Source organism: Rhynchophorus ferrugineus, unplaced genomic scaffold (genome assembly GCF_030347505.1).
Source record: "Rhynchophorus ferrugineus isolate W39M unplaced genomic scaffold, kcgeb_rfMv2 rfM1, whole genome shotgun sequence".
In the NCBI taxonomy this organism is placed as follows: domain Eukaryota; kingdom Metazoa; phylum Arthropoda; class Insecta; order Coleoptera; family Curculionidae; genus Rhynchophorus; species Rhynchophorus ferrugineus.
Window position 1 is genome coordinate 37,199,277 of NW_027472580.1, and position 14,981 is coordinate 37,214,257.

Below are 14,981 nucleotides of genomic sequence, written 5' to 3' on the forward strand. Positions count from 1 at the left end.
GACACAGGAAATTGACAAACGGTGGAATCGTGAGCAAGTTTTTGATAGATTCTGTATTATTATTCAGAATATACATGAATGCTTGGTTAAAATGTACCAGGAGACAAGTAATGCTAACTATTTTATAGATATGGCAAATGCATTAAGGAAAATACGATGATTAAATCTAGTTTTATCAAGAAATATGTATACAGGTAGCATAAGAGAACAAACTAAGGAGAATTACAGTAATACCAATATGATTTTTCAATGAAACATTGCATGAAAGGAAACAAAAACTATGTTTAAAAGGTAAGTATACTCTCTAATGAAAATAAAATACATTACTCAGATATAAAATTGTTAATTAGGTGGATTAGGCCTTCGGGGGATACCACTACATAAAAAAAACACGCCTAGAACTCTACCTATATTAGTGTGGAAAAAAGTTAAGTGTAAATATAATAAAACAAGGGTTATCTATAAATTATTGTGGCTGTATAATTAATTGTAGTTTTAATTTCTTCGATAATATATGCATTAGATGTAGTATAATGTTAAAATAAATTATATTCGATAAGATTTTTGTTTAATTATTTTTTTAGATTAGAATTTTATGTGTCAAAGAAACTATGTGTCAAATTAGAATGTTATGTGTTAAATTTTACTAAAACTCATAGTTGTTGCGGAAACATTGCGTCATCAATTCGGATCACGTGGGTACATTGCTGTTTGGAATAGACTATATATGCGAGCTGATACTATATTGTTCGTCCTGGCGCCGATACCCTTCTGTCTCCTGTGCCGTTATAACCTTGGCCTTAACCTATTTATTTCTCGTTATTGTGTCAACCACATAGAATTTTGTATTAATAAATAAATAAATCATTAACTGACCAGTAATTCATCCAAACAATAATCCAGACCATGCAGGAAGGAAGAGAATGCCTTCAATAATATCAATAAAACACAGTGATTTAAGCAATAGAAAAAATGTGGGTAAAGTAAATAGAACGTATAGGCAGCCCTTATAGGCAGAAATACGTGATGGATAGTCAAGATCGATTTAGACTATCCTTTAAAATCGCATGTAAGTCTAAATTATTAAGATTAGTTAATTAATATTCTTACGTCAATAGAAATTTGAATTTAAAAAACAAGGTTATCTTTCATGATGTATAATAGAAAAATTATTTAAAATTAGAAATTGTAGAGGCATTCGATAAGGGATAACATTGAAATAGAATAAAACGAGGTATATAGAATGTGCTATTCTATATGGAATGTAACATTTTTCATCGCCATAGTTTTTCATAACGGAACGAATTCGAGTGCTACAGTTTGCAACGGCCGTCACATAGACCCTCAAAAGCGCCTAGTTTGTGGTCTATAAAAGCGCCAGCTTGGAGAAAAAAATCCGTTATGACTGTTTTACCACTTCTACCATTTACGGTGATGACATTATGGTGGAGGATAAATGACATCCCCAACGCAAAATTGTAATTAGCTTTTTGTGGATACATTGTCACCTGGTGGACCTCCTTTGAGTTGCTATTGTTGAATATACGGCAAATTACGGCTCTTAACATTCATCTAATACGACTTGAGTTGCCTAAGATTATTTGATCAACATTGAGGTCCGCTTCCAAATTAGGTTTTAGTGTTCCCCTGCACGGTTTCGCGGCCACTGGCGATGTTTTCAGTCGATCTAGTATTTATTTGGTATACAAAAAAATGGTCACCAAAAATTAGAGACCCGGCATTTAAGAGACACTACGGCTATAGCATATTTTAATATAGTTAATATAAATTTGATAAGACATGGTACATCAAGAAACATGAGTTAATAACAGGTCAATTGAAAAGTCGATACCATTTCTCTAATACGACTTGTCCTTTGCTTCAAAATAGGCCTCAGTTTCGGCGGTCACCTCTTTATTCGATGAAAACTTCTTTCCAGCGAGCATCTTCTAAGATCTGAGAATATAAAATAGTCGCTGGAGGCCAGATCTGGAGAATACGGTGGATTAGGAAGCAATTCTAAGCCCAATTCATGGATTTTGCCATCGTTTTCACTGACTTGTAATACGGTGCATTGTCTTGGTGAAGTAGCACTTTTTTTTCTTCAAACGCGGCCGTTTTTCGGCGATCTCACCCTTCAAATAGTCTAATAACGCTATGTAATAGTCGCTATTGATGGTTCTTCCTTTTTCAAGGTAGTCAATGAAAATTATTCAATGTGCATCCCAAAATACAGACGCCATAACCTTGCCAGCCGACTGTTGCGTTCTCCCATTCTTTAGAGCGTGCAGTCTACTCGGATGACTGTCGGATGACTTCGGAGTGAAATGATGGAGCTATGTTTCATCTATTGTCACATATAGACGCAAAAACTCGGGTTTATTACGCTTGATCTTCAAACACTGCTACGAATCATCATCTCGTCGTTGTTTTTGGTCAAAAGTGAGCTCGCGCGGCACCCACTTTGCACAGAACTTTCTCATGTCCAATTATTCTTGAATGAATGTACACGTTTAGTTGATATCCTTAGAGTGTTTGGTATTTCATTCAATTTCAATTTACGATCATTTTGTGGATTTGTTAAATATTTTCGTGGGTAACACACTCTTTTGGGCGCCCACTGCGTTCACCGTCTTCGGTGCTCATTTCACCACGCCTAAACTTAGCATACCAATCCTTGATGGTTGATTTTCTTGGGTCAGTCTATGGAAACTCGGCATCAAGCCAAGTTTTTGCTTCAAGTGTATTTTTTCCCTTTAAAAAGCAATATTTTATCAACACGCGATATTCCTTTTTATCTATTTTTTGTTCAAAATAACAAAAGTTGCTTCACTCAAAATGTTATAATTCACAAACTAATAACCCGACAGCTGTCAAATTTATACACGCACCTTTTGAGAGTTAGGTTTAACTAAAAAACATATAGATTTAATTTTAGTAGCGCCATCTATGTGTCAATTTCAATTGACTTGTTACGAATATTCGGTACGTCGCCATAACAGATTTTGATCTTGATAAATCAGAATGTTTGGAAAATAATGGGGGTCACTCATGTAAAGTTGGCTTGAGGAGGACATCGGGGTAATATTACGTACGGGCTAATATAATATAATTTTATAAATGTCCTACACCAAACTATATTACTGATTTCATTTTTATATATGTAATAATAATGGCAGATATAGTTTTAAATGGATTTCTTACGGATTCTATAAAATGAACAAAAATCCATTACCCACGCTCGTATAATGTAATGTTGTAAATAAGAATCCTTAAAAATAATAAAAAAGGACAACAAAACTAATCTTTATTTAGAATCGATAAGGGCCATAATTAAAATAGAAACAAAATCGGTCGTGGGATAATCCTACCTATATTGTCCTTGCGCTGTGGTGGGCGCTGCCATGGCCAAGGCCTTGTAGCGGGCCTGCTCGTCGGTGGGCAGTACGATGTCAACGGAGCGCGATCGCAGCGCCACGTTCGGGCCGACGGGCACCTCCAGGCTGACGCCGGAATGTTGCAATTCCTCAGTCTTTTTCTCGGATACTTTGGAAAAACAGGAGTCCACCGAGGCGGCACGATCTCGCTTCAGATCAGGCACCTATGGACAAGATTTAATAAAAGGGTGTTCATATTATTCGAAACATGAAATGCTAAGAAAAGGAATATTCATAAATTGATGTTAAATTAATTTTCATTATATTTTTTTGAAGTGTGTTAAAATATATTTATTCAACATATATTGAAAGATATATTAGGTATATCTATAAGTCATTTCCATTTTTTTCGCCACGGAAAACACATTGTTTAAAATGGATAGTTAAATTTTATTTGTTCAAAATATTGGCCTTTTGATTTTATAAATTTTGCTTATTTCTCAGAGAATGTAGGAATGTCATTTGAGTTAAACCATTCACTAAGACATTTTTTAATCTTTTTCGAAATCCCAAGAAAACACTTGCCCCATCAATGCTAAAAGATGGTGGTGGAATGGTGCGAGGCTTGGAGAGTATGGCGGGTGCGATAAAAATTCTTATTCAAATCATTTCAAAACTTGTATATATAAATATCATATCTTTGAGTGTGTTGTGGACGCCTTTCAGTCAATAAACAGGTCAGATCGTTCTTGTTGTCCATAGCGACAAATAATATTTAAAGTTCAAAATACCGACCGATTTCTTTGAGGAAATCAAACAATTCGGGCAGGTTTTGAGGCAGGAACACATCCTTCAATCAATCAGGTAAACCATGAATTCTTTTAACAGTTAATGCAGTTCTGCATTTCACCAAAACATGGGAATCTGATATTTCCTTTTTAACTCTCACAATTCACAATTCCTCACAATTGGAACACAGAGGTCGCTCAGTCCGATTCATTAGGAAGGAATGTGTAAATTGGCAGTGACCAATCAGTAGCCTGTTTAATTTTACTTGCAAATATGTACTCCCTAAAAATGTTGCAGTGAAAAATATCCTTCCAACAGATCCCACTCCAGTAACACTAGGCGAACTACCCTATTATCAATAAATGAGAAAGATACTTATAACATAAAGTAATTACAGTTTGACTTCAGACACAAAACTGTATATGTTATAAATCTATAATGATGTTATCTTGAAGTAGCGTAATTAGCGTAGTTTTGAGGTTAACGTCACAAAAATAAAAGGACATATGCATTAGATCAAAACATTGCATACTTTATGGCTAGTGAAATATATTACAAACACTGGATAGTAATGATCGGCACATCTGGAAGAGGTTTAATTGGAATAAAAAAATAATAATACTCAAAAATAATGGATTTCTTTACTAGGAATTCCTCCCATCGGGCAAAACTGTCGACCAAGGAAATATTGCAAAAGCATTGTCATAAATACGTTATAACCAAGTGGGATTATTTTAACGGAGACGAAATACACTTCAAAAGGAAAATTAAAAAACCTTTGTTTAATTTATTTAAAAAGTATTTTCTAACCGCAGTATCGCGCATTTTTATTTTAACAAATAATTTTTTAATTAATTAGTGATTTTATTACCTTTTTGTATTTACTTAAGCAGAAATTCAACGTTACTGAATAATGCTAATGTTAATTAAATGCTAAGTCACCTAAATGAAAGTACTTATTGATAAACATGAATTGCTGTGTAAAGCATATGGGCAGATATTCTCCATCAAGAAAAATATGTCAGTGCGGGTACCCATATTTTTATTCTTGGAAATTCCTCTGCGTTTAAAATTTACTTGTAGTTGTATGTTAATATATGTTTAATTAATAATAAATATGAAAAGAATCAATCCGCATTTTCGGTAATTAAAACATCAAGTTTTACCAAAATAACTTTTAATTTACAAAGCAATCACTACTAAAAATTTAGCTAGAATCCAATAAAGGATCTATAAATTAGAAATTGCACTTTCTTGAAATTAAGACTCTAAATAAGGGAAATTTCGCACTTCATTAAAACAAAATAATTCTTATAAATGGGAGTATCAACACTCATGATTGCATGATCGAATTGGTAGTTATGCAACTTTTATTTGAAAAATAAATATCAGGTGTGTAGCATGCTCTAGAGTGACAGAAAAAAAGTAATAATCCCTTCTATATCAAAAGGAGTTTTGTATAAACTATCGAGGAATAAGTCTCGTAATAATGGTCAAAAAATATCAATGAAAATAATAAAAATGAGAATGATGTAGCTCGAATACCACTGCGCAAGTTTATGGAGGAATATATTAAATGTGCAAGTGCACTTATGTTATTAGTTTTTAAAAACAGACATGACGTTGAATATAATGGCTTGAGAATTAATGATGAAATGATCAAATTATTGATAACTGACAGATTGGCTGCAAAAATAATGGAGTTCTTCACTAGGAATTCCTTCCATCGAGCAAAACTGTCGACCAAGGAAATATTGCAAAAGCGTTGTCATAAATACGTTATAACCAAGTGGGATTATTTTAACGGAAACGAAATACACTTGAAAAGGAAAATTGAAAAACCTGTGTTTAATTTATTTAAAAAGTATTTTCTAACAGCAGTATCGCGCATTTTTATTTTAACAAATAATTTTTTAATTAATTAGTTACTAGATTTTATTACCTTTTTGTATTTACTTAAGCAGAAATTCAATGTTACTGAAAAATTGAAGTACTTATTCAGTCCTTAGTTAAAGCGCTTTTGTAATACTGCCTAACTTCTAAAATTAATTTCGGACAAAATACTTGAAAATTATCTTCTATTAATAAATATTTTATGTAGCGAAAAAAATACTTATATTATTTTTGTACCAAACTTTAAGTTAAAAATAAAGTTAAATTACAAATTGTAATTGTACGTATTATTAGCAATAGTTTTGGATCAGAAATTATTCTTTATAGGAGTTTTTCCAGTTATATTAAATACAAAACTGTGGAAAGAAGTGTGGAGAAGTCAAGCCGCGCTATTAATTTAAACTAGCCGAAGTTACGCAATCATTATGGCGAGAGTTCTGATACTGAGGCTCTTCTAATGTCAAAGCGTAACAATGTTCACGACTCGAAGCCATCTACAAGAATTGGTAAAATAATAACGGGATGTTTGTCTGGATTACGATATTTTTTTCTTCGACCCACAGGATTTTAAAAAGTGTAATATCCTGCATTTTGGCTTGTAACCACTGATCTCGACTGAACTGAGTATTGATATATTATATACCCATAAATTAATTTTAGAAAATTTAAAAACAGATACTGCTACTGTGCATTAAATCCTACTGGGTACATTTTACACCAAACTCCATGTTGTAACCTAACTGACAGGTTTTACGTTTCAGTATCTGCTATTTAGTCAAAGTGTGAACAAAAAATGTTTTTCAGTACGCTAACAATATCTAAATTTGTACGGAGTAAATCATATTTGCTAAAATTTTTACTTGTTTACTTCACTTTGAAGAAAAAGGCGGCTGAAGGTCTTCGAATGCTGTATAAAGCTTATCGTTTTCAATATGTAAATACTAGTTTGGATCCTTTAAATGTGATGATTTTGACATCGAAGGCGAAGAGCGTTTTCGACAGCCAAAAAGAAATTGAAGGCGGAGATTTGATGGCATTATACTCGATCATGATCCGTGTAAAACGCAAAAGAATATGCAGAATTGTTAGTAGTCACGCACGAAATCATTGTCAATGGCTTGAAGAATATGGGAATGATTTAAAAGCTTGAATATTTTGTGTCGTATGAATTCAAGCTAAGACATATTGAAAGGAATTTGATCATGCATAAAATGTTGATTCAACGGGAAACTTGGAAATGTTTCTTGCATCGTATTATGTGTAGTAATGCCAAATACATCCACTATAATACCAGTTTGGACGATAATTTAAAGTGAAAAAGTCATGGGGACCACCTGGTCATGAATCAACATAAACGACAAAATCAAATATTCATGACTCCAAGCTGATCTATATTTGGTGAGATCAGCTTGGTTTTGTGCATTACGTGAAAAATGGCCAGAAAAAGAGCACTTGCCATATTCTCCAGACTTTGCTCCTCCTAATTATTATTTGTTCTCATATACGACTCATGACCTCTTTGAGCAGCGCTTGACTTCTTATGAAGATAGCAAAAATTGCGTCGATCAATGGATAGCCTTAAAAGATACATCGGTATTTCGAGATAGAATCCGTAAATTGCCTGAAGGAAAGGAAAAAGTAGTGGCTATCGAAGGACAATACTTTGAATAAACTACATTGTACGCAATAAAGCTTCAAATAAAAAATCGCCTAATTTATAAACCAATGCATATCAATACATATATATATATATATATATATATATATATATATATATATATATATATATATATATATATTAATTATAGAAAAAAATATTAAAAATGAGAATATTTTTTCTCATTTGTCCTGTCATATTTTTAAATAGACAGAATAAAACGTAAAAGTAGTAATATTAACTTGTCATATTTCTTGGAAACCGTGACTTTTTTTTAAATCTTTCTAGACATTCGTTTGGAAGGTAAAAGCTGATATATAAAACGTTTACATTGCTATGAACGTAAATATTATGAAAAAGAATTTCATAAATTAATGTCAGCTTGTAAAATGTTTAGAGTTGGAAATGATATATTCAATAAACGTAACTTTAATTTAAAATATATTCCAATATAAAAGAATAAATACAATAGTAAAATTTATCACAGAATATTTAAAATGTAGCAATGAATTGAAATGTAATTCCTTAAAATAAGGAAAAAAATAAGGTAATTCTCTAAATAAGGGAAATTTCGCACTTCATTAAAACAAAATAATTCTTATAAATGGGAGTATCAACACTCAATGATTGCATGATCGAATTGGTAGTTATGCAACTTTCATTTGAAAAATAAATCTCAGGTGTGTAGCATGCTCTAGAGTGACAGAAAAAAAGTAATAATACCTTCTATATCAACAGGAGTTTTGTATAAACTATCGACGAATAAGTCTCGTAATAATGGTGAAAAGATATCAATGAAAATAATATAAATGAGAATTAAAAGAGCTCGCGAACAAACAAGCCCGGAAGAACAGGCTGGATGTAGCTCGAACACCACTGCACAAGTTTATGGAGGAATATATTAAATGTGCTAGGGCACTTATGTTATTAGTTTTTAAAAACAGACATGACGTTGAATATAATGACTTGAGAATTAATGATGAAATGATCAAATTATTGATAAGATTGGCAGATTGGCTGCTATTCTAAAGTTCAACGGGGTCTAATTAGATCAACTGCATGAGTTCAAGTACTTATGATCAGCCATACAGAAGAAGAAGTGGAATTTACCGCTCAAGCAATAAGCCCAATCAGCCAAGCTGTTGGACCTTCAAGAGAAGAAATATTATAATGAAGATTAAAATACGGCAATTTCCAGCGACGCCTCCTTTGCGAATACTTTTATATAGCTTCGAAAATTGGACACCGTTATAATCTGATATCTGTAAAGTTGAATCCTTTCAAATGTGATGGTTAAGAAACATTCCACATGTATTTCTCCGAAATCATTTTAGAAATAAAGTCGTTCAATTAAGAAGCGAGAGTCAGTATTGCATGAACACATGCAGAGACGCAGATCATACTACTTTGGATCTATCTATCGAATGAAACGTGAACGGATTCATTAGATACTCTGACAAAATCGACCTTTTGGATGGATCATAAGAATATCACGTCTTAGATTATAAATAGCAATTTGAAAAATAGGAAACTAACATTTTTCTAAGCCAGAGTGCTTATGTTCGATCGCCAACAGTGGCGAGATTTGGTTAAGAGTGTCAGAAATCTTCAGCCAACAATAGTTGGGTATCGTTTCAAAACTAAATACTCTAGTCGAGCGCTGGCTGCGGATTCATGATGACATTAGTATATAGACCAAGTGAAATATATTTTGAAGAGTAATTAATATCGGACAAAAATATTTGACCACTAATGATAAATTCAACTCGGATTCTACGGAGTGCAGAGTGAAAAGATCACTGCTTGGTTTGAGCTTTGAGGTAAACGTTGCTATTTGTTAGAAAATATTCCTGATATTATATACAATTTAGCTGCATTAAAGTTATTTTAGTCCTGTTTCTTAATCAAGATTTCTTTTTATAACATCTTTATTAGATACGCTTAGTAAAATCTTAATTTACAATAAATTTATTACTACTTTTCCTATGTACTTGGATTAATTAACAAGTAAGATGAGTGCGAGAAAATACATCAGTATGTATTCCTCAATTATAAAATTATAATGATTTATTAATTATTCACTTATAGCTATAGTTTACACTAAATGTTCACACAAGTTCATATGGTTTTGTTCGTTTCAATCTCCTGACATCCTGCGCGCTGTCTAGCAGTTGTATTGCTTCCACGTTAGTATGATTTAGTAATCTTCTTTCGTGTTTTAAGGCGAGATCCTGCACAACTTCTCAAATCCATTTGATTTCCAGGTCATCATGTAGTTCTTAATTGGTTACATAGCGATAGGCATTGGTAATCAATCGAAGAACCTTGTTTTGACAGCGCTGTTTGACTAACTGATTTAAATTTTTAGTGCAACCCCATATTTGCACCCCATAGGTCCAAATTGGCTTTATAATTGTATTATAGATCAACCTCTTTGATTTTAGATCAAGTTGAGAGTATCTTCCGACTAACCAGTATAGTTGTTTTATTTTGGTTCTAATATGTTTTGCTTTTTGTCTAACGTGATAATCAAGATGAGAGATGAAAATAGATCATAATGGTTGTAAAATTAAAAAACCATCATCTCTTAAGCTAAATGTTTGGAGAGATTGGATTCAAGTAATACAGAACAAATTATAGTACAGCAGTAAGCGTTATGGGTTTGTCAATGACGGTTGAGATCGCAGTGTATAAATTAAGTTAATAGACTCTAAAATAATATGATATAACATGTTCCATTTACATTTATAAGTGAAATAGCGCAAGCACAGCTTTAATTTGGTATAAAAATGACTTCCTGCATGAGTTGCCTCCTCGTCAAGCGACCCCGTACAATATAGAAAGTCCTGCTGTATTATATAACGCGATGAATTGCTATCTGGCATGTCCCAGTCCATTTACGTGACAGGCGGAATAAAGGTGACTAAAGCAAAAAAAAATGAATTAAATATTTCACGTTTCGTAAAATTTACGATATTTGCCGAATGCGAAACAAAAAAGCGGGGCGCCGGAACCGGTTTTTAAAATATCATCGCGCGGTGTGACATGACGGTAACGTAACTAGTTCCGACACGAAAGACCGTATGACTTTTTGTCTCGCTGACATTCACTGTCGTAATTCTATTATCATAATCCGATTTCGGAAGAGTTTTGCGCCCGACAGACTGAAACATCCCTTCTTTTATTGCATTCTCTGTTCTCAGTGGTTTATTTGATCTTATGATATCAATTTTATTGAACGTTTCATATAGGAACATTTAGAGTATGAATAATAAAAATATAATTTTTAATTTATTTTTTATAATACCACAATTACGTATTAGGACTTTAAATATAAGTATATATTTTAGAATAAGTTTTAGATTTCACAAAGCTGTGTACATAATGAGTTTGTGTATTCACCATCGCAACTAAACACTTATGGTAAAAGCTGTAAAACCAATTCTTCTAATAATAAAATCTAGCGCGGGCTCAGTTAGCACAGTGGTCAAGCAATAGGACGGTCCTCTTACTGTTGCGATAGTCGCGGGTTCGAATCCTGCAGGGGCATGGTCGTGAATTTATGTTTGTGAATAAGTACAATTGTGATTGTACTTTGCTGAAGTTTATTATCAATCTATTCGTAAAAATGAAAATTAGTCAGATGGAAAATTGTAAAAGAAAAATAATTATTAACGATGAAGAGAATTTTTGAAAAGACACCAACTGTACACGAGGTTCATTAGGTTGCAATGTATGCAGAAAAAGCTACTATTTTATGAGAATATTGGATTATTGGATAAGCATTGCCATTTATCTGTATTTTACCAAAACAACATTGGTGAGGTATCACAGTCAAAGGAGCATTAGAAAACGATGATAACTAATAATTTTTGGATTAAATTAAAGGATATGGACGTAGAAGACATATATTTTCCACAAGATGGTCAAGATGGCCTCACCACCGGTGCCACGTTACTCACTGTGAATAAAAAATTGAGGTTAAGGTTATTCTCGTAGATTCGATCTCGGTATATATTTCCTTATGGGGTGTTTTGATCGTATACCAATAAGTCGCAAATGATAAATGGCTCAAAAAGCACGTAATATTAAGCCATGCGGTGAGGCAATAAAATTGGATCTCTCTGATTCATACCATTGTGAAAAATGAGGAAAGATAAGTAAATACTTCATATATTAGGTGCTTAGACGAATCTTGACTATCTCAAATGCAAAAGGTTATGGATTAATAGAGGGGGTCATTCTGTAGATGTTTACGGTCATTAATTAAACAAATTGAACGACGTATTGTTACAAAAAGGATCAAATAGCCCGTAAAAGAAGTAAAGACATCTTCTTGGCCACACGTTGCAAGAGTTGTGAATAAGAGACCGTTGCAGCTTGAATTGAACAGCATATTCACTAGACATAGGATCCTTTGATTAGTACGCGTTCAGATTGATGCAACTGCCTGATATACGATTTCAAAATACTGAGAAATTGTACAAATAGATCAATGATTTCATTATTGGCAAATGTCGTTCTTGCGATACGATACAATACGGGGATTATTGGCAAAAAAGCATTTTCAATAATATATTGTAGCATTTAAAATGAAAAATGTATCAATACATGCAAGCTCTTAATATAAAAAGATCAATACCGTTAATACTTCACTTACAAATTATTTTAATCAAAAGTATTGCCTATCGCAATTTGTAATTAGTTTTAGAACAAGATAATAGATTAATATTTTTATTCTCGTTTTAACCAAATTAGCTTACGTAAGTCGTCCGGTTGTCAAACGTCTGCAAAATTCTTCAAAATATTGGTTGTAATTACAGGCTATAAACCGTAAAACGTTGATTATATTAACTTGTGATTTGATTATTAAACGCAAAGCCTTATGCTTGTTTTGATAAATTTAAAATCGCTGCTCAGTATTAATCTTATTGAAGATGCCTAAGACAGACACAGTGGATTGCGTTTCTAATTAGTTACTTCGAACAGGAACGAGATAAATATTATTTGCTGCGGTTTTTATTGAAAATATTTTTAGCGTGTTGCAGCTGCACTGAATATGGATATGAATATGAATATGAATGGACTGAATATGAATATGTAGTTTTTTCGAGAAGAAACTGCTGGTCTGGAAAGTATCCATAGAAAGCCTAAGGTTATGTAGCTCTCTCAGAGGCACAGAACATCTCTTCATAGAGTGTTGGGTAATAGGATTTAAGAGGTATAAAGATACGAATAGGTCTAACTGAACTTTCAGATATTGCTTTTAAAATAATATGAAACTTTAGCATAACTCTTAAAAGCATATAATAAAATCAACGAAATACTTATTATTTCAGTTTATGTCTTTAGATGAGACATGGTCATTACAGAATGGGGCCAATATACCCAATGGACACTTATGGCAAGATTAGGTAAAAATGGTCTTAAGGAAATAAAATTTGATATATTATTAATAATTCATTGCAGATATATTGTTCTTCATGCTGGAAATATGAATGTTTAATAAGACCTTTGGTTTGGATGAACTCGACCAGACACATTGAAGAAGAAATTGATAAATGATACAAAAATGAGCAAATCAATCAAAGTTTAGTTATTCACTTGAATGACATTTTTTGCATATAGGATTATAATTCAATATTAATAATTTCCAAGACATGGTGTGGTCGAGGTCGAGGAGAATGGAAACAACAAAGGATGAGCATGTTATCAATATACGATAACTGTAGGTAATATTATTGTAGAGTGTGAAAGATTTATGTGCATATATATGTGTGTAATTGTTGGTAATACACATGAGCGTTTGGTTAAAATGTGTCAGAAGAGAAAGAATACTAAATGTATTTCAGACATAGCAAATGCATTAGTGTTAACAAGAAATATGTATACATGTAGAATAACCTAAGAAGAAATGCCGTTATATCAAAATGACTTTACAAGAAAACACTGTACAGAAAGAAAAAAGAATAATTCATAAGTAAAAGGTAAATATGTTTTCTAACGCAAGTAAACTACCTTCCTTGGATATACAAATGTTAATTAAGTGGATTAAGACTCCAGGGTATACCGTTACATAAAAAGTGCTTCTAGAACCTTAACTCATAGGTGGTGTCGAAAAGAGTTGACTCTAAATGTAACAAAACACAATCCTAACTTACAAACTATTATAACTGTATAATTATTTGTAGTTTTAAGTGATTCGATAATATATGCATTAGGTGTGCTGTGATGTTAAAATAAATTATATTTAATGTCATTGTTTTATTTATATTAGAATTTTATTGTATGTCAAAGCCAAAATGAATTAAAACTCATAGTTGATGCGATAACATTGTGACGTCGTCAATTCAGATGACGTGAATTCACTGTTTTACTGAACGCATTATTTGTAGGTTATAATTCATGAACCATATTGTTTATCCTACAGTAAAGTTCAGCAATAGTTTTTTTGGAATAATATTTGAAGTTTACATTTACGCAAGTAGGTACATTTATTATATTGATCTTCTATATTATATGTAAGCTGATTAAATATGAATTATGATAGGTTTTGTACAGACCTGCAAATATATATCCCTCACAACCAGGCCAGGAATGGTAGTGTTAACAGCATCCCCTTCTGAAAGAGCGCCCTCGGATGTACCTTCTGAGAAAGGTTCAGAAGCATTGCCTTCTGACATATTCTCGAGAGAAGTGCCGGTGGGTTCGGCAAAAAAGGCTTCCTGTCGATGAATCGATTTCCTCCTGAAAAACAAAATGTAAGTTTTCAGAATTTCTTGAAATATTGGATGCTAGAGGAGTACCTGGTCTGGGTAGGCGTTAGAGGTACTTCCGGTTCTGGGTCCGGCGGAAAAAACTCTATCACAGGCGAGGATGGAATGGGCGGGGGTGATTGAACGGGGGGCGACGGTAACGTGGGCGACAGCGTAACGGTGATGCGACATTCGGGTGGGTCTTCGCTGTTCTCTCGGCTGTAATCTGTACCGCTATTTTCACGGCTGCATTCGCGGCTGCTGTCGCCAAGCTCGTCGTCCGCCTCGCTAGAAGAATCGCTGCCACTAAAATAGGGCGGACGCTCGCTGCCCTCAGGTGGTGGCTCTTCCGGTGGATTCAAACGGTTGTACTCTTCCACGCAGGCACAATGCACACATACCTTTAAACAAATAGATATAATAGATATAAGCAATAGCTAATCTAATATCAATAAACAATATCTACAATAAATAACTTGCAATACAATATAATTATGACTTAGTATTTAT

At 33.1% G+C, this 14,981-nt stretch overlaps 1 protein-coding gene and 1 long non-coding RNA gene across 6 annotated transcripts in view; one reads left to right on the forward strand and one right to left on the reverse strand.

The window, feature by feature from the left end:
• Positions 1–14,981, reverse strand: part of rdgA (retinal degeneration A) — a 281,202-nt gene that overhangs the window by 144,813 nt on the left and 121,408 nt on the right. For all 5 annotated transcript variants that reach the window (XR_013005773.1, XM_076404439.1, XM_076404422.1 and 2 more), the window contains exons 3-5: positions 14,523–14,872; positions 14,280–14,463; positions 3,372–3,601 (exon numbers count right to left, since the gene is read on the reverse strand). Coding sequence is in view for 4 of the 5 variants with exons in the window: in XM_076404439.1 (XP_076260554.1) it covers positions 3,372–3,601; positions 14,280–14,463; positions 14,523–14,872 (764 nt within the window). In the remaining variant the exon portion in view is untranslated. The remainder of the gene's footprint in view (positions 1–3,371; positions 3,602–14,279; positions 14,464–14,522; positions 14,873–14,981) is intronic.
• Positions 163–561, forward strand: LOC143196708 (uncharacterized). Its single transcript, XR_013005801.1, has 2 exons — positions 163–291; positions 351–561. It is a non-coding gene; the product is annotated as an uncharacterized LOC143196708 (long non-coding RNA).